Source organism: Saccopteryx bilineata, chromosome 3, assembly GCF_036850765.1.
Source record: "Saccopteryx bilineata isolate mSacBil1 chromosome 3, mSacBil1_pri_phased_curated, whole genome shotgun sequence".
In the NCBI taxonomy this organism is placed as follows: Eukaryota; Metazoa; Chordata; class Mammalia; order Chiroptera; family Emballonuridae; genus Saccopteryx; species Saccopteryx bilineata.
Window position 1 is genome coordinate 186611145 of NC_089492.1, and position 13035 is coordinate 186624179.

Genomic DNA, 13035 nt, shown 5'->3' on the forward strand with positions numbered 1-13035 from the left:
AAGTAATTATTATTATATGCTTTAACTTGCTGTAACTCTGTGTAAAGCCAGAAGCCAGGGCCGGGGATCTATCACAGCAGCCCAGCCCATGCAGGTTCGCAGTGGATTCGGACAGTCGGTAAAGAAACAACGGAGCCACAAACTGATGGGCCATAGTCTTTAATTCTAGCTTGCACCCGGCGGGCAAGTAAAAATACACACTGGGCTCCAAAACCCAGTCACATTCAGTGCTCACAAAGCCACCGACTTATCCGAGTTTCCTAGAATCAAAGGTTTCTAGCTCACCAGACTTATTTACCTCTGTTCCCCATCTCCTTCCTTCTCCAGCGTCAAACTGCACAAACTGGCATCTCACTCAGCACTCCACCATCTTGGCTGCTTCTCCTGGCCTCCTCCACATGGCCTTTCTCTGCTCTCCTCTGTTCTCTCCTCTAATGATAATCTCAGGAACCAAGAGGGCAAACTCCCGTTTTGCCCCCACTTTATACTGTAGCTTCACAACCTCTAATCCAATATACAAAGTAGGGAAGTCTCTAATACAAAGTCACTTCTCTGAGGCATGATTGGATTGTACCACCCTACATCAAAAAAGGGTGGGAAAGGCTTAATCCCAAAACCAAGCCCCAGGCTACAAGGATTCTAACTGCCCACAAAGACACACATTAATATCACCTGGGCAACGGCCTCCTCGTGGGCAGTGCCGTCTTTAACAAAGTGAGCATAATATATTTTATCTGCCCAACACTCTGCTTTATAAATTTTATAAAGTTACTTCTCTACTTTATAAATCACCATTACTGTGGAGCTGGTAGGCAGTTAAAAAATTTTACTACCAACCGAGATACAAAAGTGGGCGGTAGGTATAAAAAAGGTTGACTACCCTGATATAGAATATCAAAATAATACTGGATAAAGTATGAGAAGAAAAAAGTCATGGTAAATGTAATTTAGCTCTAATGCTATCTGTCCTTCAAGGTCTAAGTCAATTACTTTCACGACACTCAGAATACTACCATCGTCTTGTCTTAATTCCTAGAGATTTTTAGTTTTAAAAATGAAGTGAGAGATGAACCACTGGGAAAAATGGCTGCTTTCAAATCCTACCACGTTCAAGGTACCCTTCAGACTTAATATATTTTATCAATGAAACATAAACAGCTTTTGTTTGCAATTTAATTTATTCTGTGCAGTTTAAAGTTAAAACATTATATCAATATAAACAAACCACAGAAGCTTTAGATAATAGTATTGACCAGTTTTAAAACAAAAACAGTGAATGACCACTTACACACATTCCTCTTCTCTAATTTTACACCTTATTATACAAAGATACTATTAATACACACAATTTTAATTCCTTATAAGCCTATTTGTCAAGCAGGAAGATGACAATATACCATAGCACAGTACAGAATGTTTCCTTTAAGAAACCACAGCAGCAGTGTTTGGTGAGTGGTTATGCATAGAACTGACTTGGAGGGTGTTAAACATAAAACAGGCAGCACATAGACATGAACAAGTGCAAAACATTACTTTTATCAAGATAAAATGCTATTCTTTATGCTTTACGTTAAAAGCCATAGGATACTTTAGAAGCAGATAATACACGGTACTTTAATTCTAGACTCCATAACAAAATACTATTCCATTATTTAGCTGCTTGAGTCTATAACCTTTGAGTACTGTTCAATGGCTTTTTAAAGTCAATTTCAAATATAAAAGTTTACCAGTTAAAATCTAAAGTCACAATAGTTACATGTTACATTAAAATACAACTTTTCAAAAAAAAAATAATAACCTGACTTAAAAAAATACTGTATTGTTGACTTAAATTTCAAAACATGTGGCTCTTAAAACTTTTTTAAAAGTAAAAATGCACTAATTGCAAATCATTTAACACATCTTGGTTTCAAATGCCATATTTGTGAAACCATTATTTAATATATCCCCAAGCGTCAACAAAATAACAGTTTGAAGCTGTTTTTAAACCTAATAATATCTAAAGGAATGGGTCAGCACATGTGTGAATTGGCTATCCACCAAATAAAATACAATATTTGTTTCCACCATGAAAACAATAATACAAAATCTACTAGATAAATTTTTAACTTGATGTATACATTTAAAAAACCGCATTTAACAGTGCTACACAATATTTAGTGGTTTTGGCATTTAAGTCAGAGCAATGCCACCAATACATTTGATGCTGGCAATTTTTACAAGAATTTCAGAGGCAAAGAGAGAGATGAGAATGGTTATAGCTGGGAAGGAAATGAAAACCACCTACCAGTCCTCAATTTTAGAATTACTACTCAAAAGATAGAAGACTTGATCGACATCATTAACGAGTATTTAGACATGATTAATACTTATATGTGATTTTAGTGCTCAGAACCTTCTAAACCTTAAAATTAACCATAGGCTAGTTTATCTACCGAGAACTGAAATGGCCATATGAAGAAGTTCTAAGTTCAACTACAAAAGCTCTAAAATAGATGGGGGGGGGGGGGAGAATGGAAACACTATATTACATAAATAATTCTGTGTTAACAACTATTGCTCTTGCCTCTTTAATAGGCTTTAGACGTATGTACAACAGTGAGTGTACTGGAGAAGAGGAGTGCAGGGGGGCAAAAGGCTTTTAAACAAAGGAATCCATCTGTGGGATTTTCACATTGGCCTCAGTGATTTCTTTTAACTCTTCTAGGAGTTAAAACATGGCAAGGTGTAAGCTATTAATACGCTTGAGTGTATTTCCTAAATAACGCAGAACATTTCTTAAAAATTCATCTTAAGACATCCATGAAGCACAAATATTAATAAATAATACCAACATATACACCTTTACACAAATTAATTTGGTCAATTTGCAGGCGAGGCTTGTAGGTTTTTGGGGGTTACATCAGCCATCATTCTTTAATACTGATACAGAAAGGAAGCTTGCCGGCTACTTCCAGTGTGTCAGCAACTAGTAAAACCTGAACCTCTGATATCCACTAGAAAGCAAAACCCACAATTCAAAATACTAGATAATAAAAGACCTAATTTACTCCTCCCAGTACCAAGAAGCTATTTGGGCTTCTCCCCCTCTCCCAACTAATGGTCATTTTAATATATTTAGCTAGTAGGAAGCACTGAAATTTAATGCTTGAAACTTGTGTCACTGTTTATAAATCCCTATAGTCACATAAAAATAGAAAATTGCATCCAGTAAGGAAATAAAAGACCAAGATTATGGCCCACTCTCACCTGCTGAAGACCTTCCCATACCAAGTATTTAAAATTAAGGTTATGCTCTATAATCTCCTTTTTAGTAACACAAAGGGCTACAATGGTGGCAGAAGTGTGCATCTGGAGGCCCACCTGGGGCAGCACAAGCCAACTGTTAATTAACAAACAAAGCCATCAGCATGAAGTATTAGGTACCAAACAATCACACACCATCATAAAACAAAGGTGATATTCTGTGATGACTTCTTTAGAAACTAAGATTGAATTAATAAAATAAGTTGGCTTTGCAATTCACTCTTGTACAAAGCAGGTAACACTAGCCAGGAAGGTGCTTTACTCCCTCTCTCTTCCCCACTAAACAGTCCAAAGTTCGGTGAGGACAAACAGGAACCTGGCCAGTCATCTTACAGTGAGGCAGGCACTGTGGCCCACTCTCTTTCTTCTCAATTCCCAGTCTCTCCGAGATCTTGTCACTGAATTATTTGTGAAAAAGTATTTTCTCCACAACACATGCTTTGAGCATGAGGTCTACCCATACGAAGGGAGTCACTAACCCCACTCTTCCAAAAGTAGCAGACAGCTCTTAGATTCCTGTTATTACTCTAAAGTCTTAAATAGTTTGCCAAAAAAATGTGTCTCATAGAGAGTAACTATTTTAATAACATTGTAAGAGTCACTTAAGTTAGCAGTAATTGCTATCCCAGGTAAAAAATAAATTTACAAACTATTCTTTATTTAATCTAAGCTACCATGACTTGTAAGATGCACCATATGTTTCACTAAGAAAAAAACATGGACAATTAAACTATGACACAATGCCTTCGTATCATGTAGATGTTTATTTTAGACTTATTGGAACAGATCTTTTCCAGTTAAACTGATTTTTTTTATCACACAGTTTTGTGTTATGAAATAAACTGGTTAAGTTACAATCATAACTTCATATTCCATGTCCAGCTCCTTCTGGATCACTTCTTACATCGATACCTGCATTCTTACAAAGAGCACCTCATGTCACTGAGAGCACCAGGGTTACAACATTTCTTGAGATGGCGCTATACCTCGGTCTTTAGTGTCAGCAAGAACCTTTGGACAAAACAGTATGCAACACCCGAACAACAGTCCTGCACCACACATGGACCAATTGCAGCAGCTTCTCATCAGTTTGAGTTGTTTCCAAGGGTTTGGCAATGTCTCGTACCTTCAACTGCATCACCTAGCATGTGATAGGCAATGCTGCCGGCGTCTCAGTCATAAAATGCAGTACAGCTGCATCTACATACTTTTGGGTATTCTCCTTCTTAGGGACTGTAAAGCATGTTGTTGTTGCTTTATAAGAAAATATGGAATTGCAGTCACTCCTCTGGCTGGTGAGATTTGCTCTGCTAGCTAATATCAAATGTTCGCCTATGGCTCTGTTTCCATGCTTTTCTGCAAACATAGTAACTTTTCGTTTCAGGGCTGAATCATTGTGCCATCTTTTAGAACACACTTTTAAATGCCAACTAAATCTGACACATTTGATACCAACAACACAGTGATGACGCTATGACAAGCTATAAGATCCTACACACACAGGCTAGGATAATCACATCAACTATCGCCTGCATGACAATAATAGATGCACCCCACTTTCAGACAAATTAAAATGTGGAGGGAGAAAAGTACATTGTAGAACTAATAAAATACAGTTTTCAAGCCTGTAATATTTAACAGATTCACACAAATACCAAAAAAAAAAAAAAAAAAAAAAAAAAAAAGCCCAAGAGCCAAGTAATAACTGTATTAAGTAAAAGGTAATAAAGCAAAAGATTATCTTTAAGATGCAATTTGCAATGGTCCGATTTGGCTTTTAATTCCCTTTATTTTCATATGGCTTACATGTAAATCCTTTTTTTTTCTTTTTTGAATTGGACTTGAAATTCAAGTACAAATAAATGTTGTTCAATATTTTAGCAATTGCACAGCCAAGTCATTAAAGACACAGTCTCCCAACTGCCTTTCACCATTAACCGACACCGGATGGCATCTGTGGTCAGTGGCCTTCATCAGCAGCTGCCCTCCTTTGGCGAGCAGCTCGAATCCTGTGTGGAGACGAGGAAGCATCCTCTTCTGTTTCAGACCCTGAAGGCTCATGATCTCCTTCCTGGGATCCTGTGTCTCCCACCAGTTCGCGTAGAAATTTGAATTTTGATAAAAAAAGATGCCATACAAAATACCAACCTAAAGAGGGATAAAAACATGAATAATTATTACACACAATGTTAACAATCAACAATATCTCAGTTAACTGCAGCATATGTTACAAAACAATATATATAATATTAATAAATGTATATGTGATTACAAATACGTATTTACAGTATATAACAAATGCTAAGCAATTACTACGAACAAGAATAAACTCTGGATTTATAAAGTGGACTTATAAGAGGATAGCAAAAACAGTTTCTTCCCTAAGAGAATTTATAATTCAAGTTTGGTCCATCTATATTAAAGTTATAATGAGTTTATGATAATTCAGTAAAAGTGTTTATTACATTAAAATAAAAAATTTAAGAACATTTTTCTTGGGAAGACTATGCTTTGCTATTTACTTGACATTCATACCTCAACACTAATATTTACTAAAAGCAAGTTTTCCTCAATAAGAATACAAAAGACATTCAATGGCAGGAATCAACTGCACTGCAGTGAAGACTTCTTAGTCAGGACCAAGCCATTCATGAGTTTCCAGAAATAATAAATTTTCACAAAGATTAGTTTTAATTACATGATGAATGAATAAAACCAGAACACTAGTACCTTAAATTCAAGTTTCTAACACTTGAAACACAAGTTTCATGTCAAAGTTATCAAAAAGTTTGAATAACTCTCCTTTAAAAAATTACTAATTAAAGAGTATAAACGTATTAAAATTAACCATTGTGATCAAGTTTTTCATGTTAGTATGTTTTCTTTAAACTCTCTAGTTTCACAGGAAAGCAATAAACCATAGCATATTCTGATATAGGTAATTAGCATATTATGAAAACAAAATCCAAACAATTTATCTAATCCCAGCATTATACCAGGCCAAGCTGAATGACCAACTTAAGGAGATTTCTAATTTTACTTTTTTTTTTTCCTTACTATCTCTGTCTCTGGGGGAGAGGGATTAACATAAATTCTTTGGTACTAAAAGACTAACTTCAGAGATTTAACCCATTTGTCAAGTTTTTGCATTCCTTTCAGCTCGAGTGCTGCATGTTCAATGAACCATATAAAACCATATAAGTACATTTTGGGCAATGTGTCTGGGTAAGGCACCTAACTTTGTAAAATGGTTAAGTATTTTTTAATAATATTCCAGACTAGTAAACTCTCTCTTTACCCAAAATTCTTTGTAAAAATAGGCACAGCAATAGTGGAAAGAACCATGGGGAAGGGTCAGGAATCCTTATTCTGATAGAAGATTAAAGCAACTATTGTGGGGAAATACTGAAGTTATCAAAAGTAGAGCAGTAGATGCAGTGTCGACCTGGAATGCTAAGGTCGCAAATTCGAAACCCTGGGTTGCCTGGTCAAGGCACATATGGGAGTTGATGCTTCCTGCTCCTTTTCTTTATTCTCAAAAGAGAATAAAGTGCCTGGCATTGTTTTTTAATCATTAAATCTTTTTCTTTTTTTTTAACAATTTTATTTATTGGTTTTAGAGAGAGGAGAAAAAGAGAGAAAGGTAGGGGGAGGAGTGGGAAGCATCAACTCATAGCTGCTTTTCATATGTGCCTTGACTGGGCCACGTAGGGCTTCAAACCAGTGACTTCAGAATTTCAAGTGACACCTTACCCACTGAGCCACCACAGGACAGAGGTGCCTGGCATTTTGCAACTGCTCAATGGACATGAGCTGAGGTTGTCCCTGTACAGTGAGATCTACTTTGCTGATATTTATTTTTTAAAAACTGAGATAAAATTCACATACCATGAAACATGTCTTTTTAAAAAGTACAATTCAGTGGCTTTGAGTATATTTAAAAGGGTGTGCCACCATCACCATTTTCTAACTCCAGAACTTTTTCATCATACCAAAAAGAAACCCCATACCCATTAGCAGTTACTCCCTGTTTCCTCCTTCCCCAGACCCGGTAACCAGTCTACTTGTCTATTTCCATGGATTGGCCTATTCTGAGCACCCCATATACAGGCATACCTTATTTTATGGTGCTCTGCAGCTATTACATTTTTTAAAAATTGAAGGTACAGATAAGAAAAATAAAATCAGCCACAATAGTCCATTAGGACAAAACCTAATCCAGAGCAAGGCCTAACGCTCCGTCCTTCGAGTCTATGAAGGCTGAGAGAGGTGAGAAAGCTACAGAAAAAAATCTGAAGTTAGCAGAGGTTGGCTCAGGAAGTTTAAGACACCGTCTCACCCAGAAGCAGATCCTGTCCCAAGCAGGAAGTAAAGTTGCCCCACGCAGGCCCCATGCTGCCTGCAGACCAAGGCGTGGATTCTCGCACCACTTCTGTGGTGACAGTGAGGCCGAGGCCCAGGATGGCAATTGCTTCCAGGTCGAAGAGGACAACTCCGGCCATGAGGAGGCTGGGATCAAGGCCCCAGCTGAATGAACTTACAAGTTTGGTCTTAGCAGGCTCAGTCTTTGGTGCTCTTGGGACCCCTCCTGCTGCCAAGACTATCTCATGGCATGCAGTACAGCTATACTTCCTCTGACCACACATCTTCTGGGATAATGAGAGCTTGAAAGAATTGTTTGCTTAGCTGTTTCTCTTTGATAATCAAGCATCTTCAGACATAACTGAAAATTGGAGGCAGACAACACCAGTCCTCGACTTAGCCAACTCTACAAACACACCAAAACAAGAGTATACACAGACAAAATGGAAAGAAAAAGAAGTGCAATCAAAATGAATCAACAAGAGAAACCTCCAGAAAATGAACTGAGTGAAATGGAAATAAGCAAACTACCAGATGAAGAGTTTAAAATAATGACTATTAGAATGCTGAAAGATCTTAGAACAACAATAAATGGACACAATGAACACATAAATAAAGAGATAACAGCATCAAAAAGGACATTGAAATAATAAAAAGAACCAGTCAGAAATGACATATATCAGAAATAAAAACTATACTAGAAGCAATTGAAAGCAGGCTGAATGAAGCAGAGGATCGAATCAGCGATTTAGAAGCCCAGATAAACAAAAACATAAAAACAGAGCAGCAAAAAGAAAAGAGGCTAAAAAGATCTGAGGAAACTCTAAGAGAACTCTGTGACAACCTAAAGAAAAACAACAGCTGCATCATAGGGGTTCCTGAAGAAGAAGAGAAAGAACAAGGGATAGAGACCTTGTTCAATGAAATCATAGCTGAAAACTTACCCAAATTGATGCAGGAAAAGTTACAAAAGTTCAAGAAGCACAGAGAACTCCATGAAAGAGAAACCGAAATAAATCTACACTAAGACACATCATTATTAAAATACCAAAGCTAAGAGATAAAGAGAAAATATTAAAAGCTGCTAGAGGAAAAAGAGGCTATCACCTACAAAGGAGCCCACATAAGGATGACATCTGACTTCTCAACAGGAATACTTGAGGCCAGAAGGGAATGGCAAGAAATATTCAAAGTAATGCAGAACAAGAGCCTACAAAAGCAAGACTTCTTTATCCAGCAAGGCTATCATTTAAAATTGAAGGAGAAATAAAAAGGTTCCAAGACAAAAAAAAAAACTCAAGGAATTCATTACAACCAAACCAATAATGCAAGAAATGTTAAGGGGCCTGTTGTAAACAGAACAAAAAGGGAAAAGAATATAGTAAAAGACGAATGTAGCTATAAAGAATAAAATGGCAATAAACAACTACATATCAATAATAACCTTAAATGTGAATGGATTAAATGATCCAATCAAAAGACATAGGGTACCTGCACGGATATTAAAACAGGACCTATACGTGTGCTGTCTACAAGAGACACCTTAAAACAAAAGATACACATAGGTTGAAAGTAAAAAAATGGAAAAAAATATTTCATGCAAATGGAAATGAAAAAAAAAGCTGCGGTAGCAATAATTGTATCAGACAGAAAGAAAATTAACAAAGAAACAGCAGACTTAAAGGACACACTAGATCAACTCAATTTAATAGATATCTTCAGAACCTTTCACCCTAAAGAAGCAGAATATACATTCTCTTCAAGTGCTCATGGTACATTCTCTAGGATAGACCACATGTTAGGGCACAAAAGTGGTCTCCACAAATTTAAGAAGACTGAAATCATATCAAGCACTTTCTCTGATCACAATGGCATGAAACTAGAAATCAACCACAACAGAAAAATTGAAAAATACTCAAACACATGGAAACTAATTAGCATGTTATTAAATAACGAATGGGTTAATAATGAGGTCAAAGAAAAATAAAAAAATTCCTAGAAATGAATGATAAAGAGCATACATCAACTCAAAATTTATGGGACACAGAAAAAGCAGTACTAAGAGGAAAGTTCATAGCATTACAGGTATACCTAAAGAAGCTAGAAAAAGCTCAGATAAACAACTTAACCCTGCATCTAAAAGAACTAGAAAAATAACAGCAAGTAAAGCCCACGGGTAGTAGAAGAAAAAAATAATAATAAAGATCAGAGGGGAAATAAATGACATATAGGCTAAAGAAACAATACAGAGGATAAATGAAATCAAGAGCTGGTTCTCTGAAAGGGTCAACAATATCAATGAACCTTTAACCACACTCACCAAGAAAAAAAGAGAGGCTTCAAATAAATAAAATTAGAAATGAGAGTGGAGAAATAACAACTGACACAACAAAAATACAAATAAAGTGGTAGCTTGAGATACGAGCAGAACAACATACGAATTTTTTAAGACGCGAGCTGCGACTCAGTCCATATTTTTGTTTCAGATCCAAGTGAAATTCTGAGATACGAGTCGTGATTCAGGAAGCTGCTGAAGTTGGCACCTTGGTGCACTGGTCCAGTATCACCAGTAACTGGTCCAGTAACATCAGCATCTCGTTCTTTTTCACACGTTACCCGCAGAATCAAGTTGAATCTCATACACTATACTCTATCTTGCATCATTTTTGCATTTTTTACTGTTTTTGTGTGCTATCATGGGGAAGATGAAAGTGAGCGTAAAGGACAGTGGTAAGTAGAAGAGAATAATCTCAATAGAAGTAAGCAAGAAATAACAGAAAGACATGAGTGTGGTATACAAGTGGTGGAACTTGCAAGGCTGTACAACCGCAATACATCTACAATTTGTACCATCCTTAAACAAAAGGATGCCATCAAAAACGCAAATTCAGAGAAAGGAACTACAATTCTGTCCCAATTAAGGACAAACACCCATGAAGAGATGGAGAAGCTTCTGCTGATGCGGATGAAAGAGAAAGAGCTGGCAGGAGATACAGTGATGGAGACTATAATATGCGAAAAGGCACGTATTATTTATGGCAACTTGAAGAAGAAAGAACCACCAACCTCAAAAGAGGCAGCAGAAGATACATTTAAGGCAAGTCACAGCTGATTTGAAAATTTCAAGAACAGATCTAGCATCCACTTGGTGGTGAGGCATGATGAAGCTGTGAGTGCTGACGTTAAGGCAGTCGAGGAGTACATTGCACGTTTTGCTGCGCTTATTGCAAAGGAAGGCTACATCCCCCAACAAGTGTACAACTGTGACAAAACAGGATTGTTTGGGAAAAAAATGCCCCAGAGGACTTTCATCACCACAGAGGAGTAGAAGCTGCCAGGCCATTAAACCCATGAAGGACCATCTGACCTTTGCATTGTGTGCAAATGCTAGCGGTGACTGTAAAGTAAAGCCACTGCTAGTGTATCATTCCGAAAATCCTCGAGCCTTTAAGACTCACAAGATTCTTAAAGAAAAACTGCAGGTTACGTGGTGCGCCAATGCTAGGGCATGGGTTACATGGCAGTTTTTTATTGAATGGGTAAATCTCGCCTTTGGTCCTGCTGTGAAAAAATATCCTTAAGAAAATAAACTCCTGATGAAAGCATTACTAATCCTTAAAAATGCTCCAGCCCACCCACCTGGTCTTGAAGATGACAGTCTCGATGAGTTCAAATTCATGAAAGTCCTCTACCTCTAAGCCAACGACGACTTCAATCTTGCAACCCATGGATCAGCAGGCCATTTCCAACTTTAAAAAGCTTTACACAAAGCACTTGTTCCACCGCTTCTTTGAGGTAACTGAGAATACACATCTAACCCTTTGAGAGTTTTGGAAAGATCACTACAATATCATGATATGATTACACATTATTGACTTGGCATGGCAAGAGGTTACAAGAAGAACCTTGAACTCAGCATGGAAAAAGTTATGGCCTGACGTTGTTGCAGACAGGGACTTCGAAGGATTCGAACCAGAGACTGAGACCGAGGTAGAAGCGCTGGAGGAGATTGTGTCCCTCGGAAAGTTGATGGGTCTGAAGGTAGATGAGGGTGACATAAAAGAGCTCGTCGAGGAACATGAGGAGGAACTCTCAACTGAGGAGATGAAGGAGCTACAGATGATGCAACATATGGATCTTCTGCAAGAGTAGTAGTGAAGAGGAGGTAGAGTCAAAGGAAGTGATTTCTCCAAGTGAAATTAAAGACATGCTGGCAATGTGGGAGAAGCTTTCAAGTTTCATTGAAAAGAAACACCCACAGAAAGTTTCAACTGCTCTTGCTTCAGCACTTTTTAATGACACTCTTTTATCACATTTTCGTAAAATTTTTAAAGGCAGAAAAAAGCAAACCTCTTCGAATAAGATTTTTATTCAAAAGTCCTGCAAGTGAAAGTGCTGAAAGTACAGCCAAAAAGGCAAAAACAGGTGATGATTAAATGAAAAATACATAATGTTAAGCTTAGGTTAAGTTTAAAGTTAAAGAAATGCATTTTTTTACAATTAAGTTTTTGTGCTTTCATTTTCAGTAAAGAAAGTACAGTTTTAGTTGTGTTTAAAGTAAAGAAAATGCAGTTTTAGTTTACATTTAGTGTTAAGAAAGTGCAGTTTTAGTTTACATCTGTACAGTGCCTGCATTCCTTCCTCCCTCCCTCCTCCTCCACCATTCACCTCCATTACCTGCACTCGTCTGTCTCCAAGGTAAGAATACAGTACTAAATAACATATTTTTCTTTTATTTCATATATTTTGTTATGCATTGGTAAAGTAAACGTGTGTGTTTCTTAATTAAAAACATGTCTTTTTTCATAATTTAGGATGGTTTGGGGATGTTTCATAGGGATGGAATGGATTAAATCTATTTCAGTTATTTTAAATGGAAGAAATTTGTTTGATGTACAAGTTGACTGACTTACGAGCTCGGTTACAGAATGAATTAAACTCGTATCTCAAGGTACCACTATATCGTAAGAAAAATACTATGAAGAACTGTATGCCAAAAAATTAGACAACCTAGGTGAAATGGGCAAATTTCTTGAAACATATAATTTTTCTTTCTTTTTTTTTTTCTGAAGCTGGAAACGGGGAGAGACAGTCAGACAGACTCCCGCATGCGCCCGACCGGGATCCACCCGGCACGCCCACCAGGGGCGAAGCTCTGCCCACCAGGGGGCAAAGCTCTGCCCCTCCGGGGCGTCACTCTGCCGTGACCAGAGCCACTCTAGCGCCTGGGGCAGAGGCCAAGGAGCCATCCCCAGCGCCCGGGCCATCTTTGCTCCAATGGAGCCTTGGCTGCGGGAGGGGAAGAGAGAGACAGAGAGGAAGGAGGAGGGGGGGTGGAGAAGCAGATGGGCGCTTCTCCTATGTGCC

General features: G+C 37.6%; 1 protein-coding gene across 1 annotated transcript in view; it reads right to left on the reverse strand.

The window, feature by feature from the left end:
- Nucleotides 1-2569: 2569 nt before the first annotated feature.
- Nucleotides 2570-13035, reverse strand: part of SMIM13 (small integral membrane protein 13) — a 51129-nt gene continuing 40663 nt past the window's right edge. Inside the window, exon 2 of the mRNA XM_066268388.1 lies at nucleotides 2570-5454. Coding sequence (XP_066124485.1) covers nucleotides 5267-5454 — 188 coding nt within the window. The 3' untranslated portion in view covers nucleotides 2570-5266. The remainder of the gene's footprint in view (nucleotides 5455-13035) is intronic.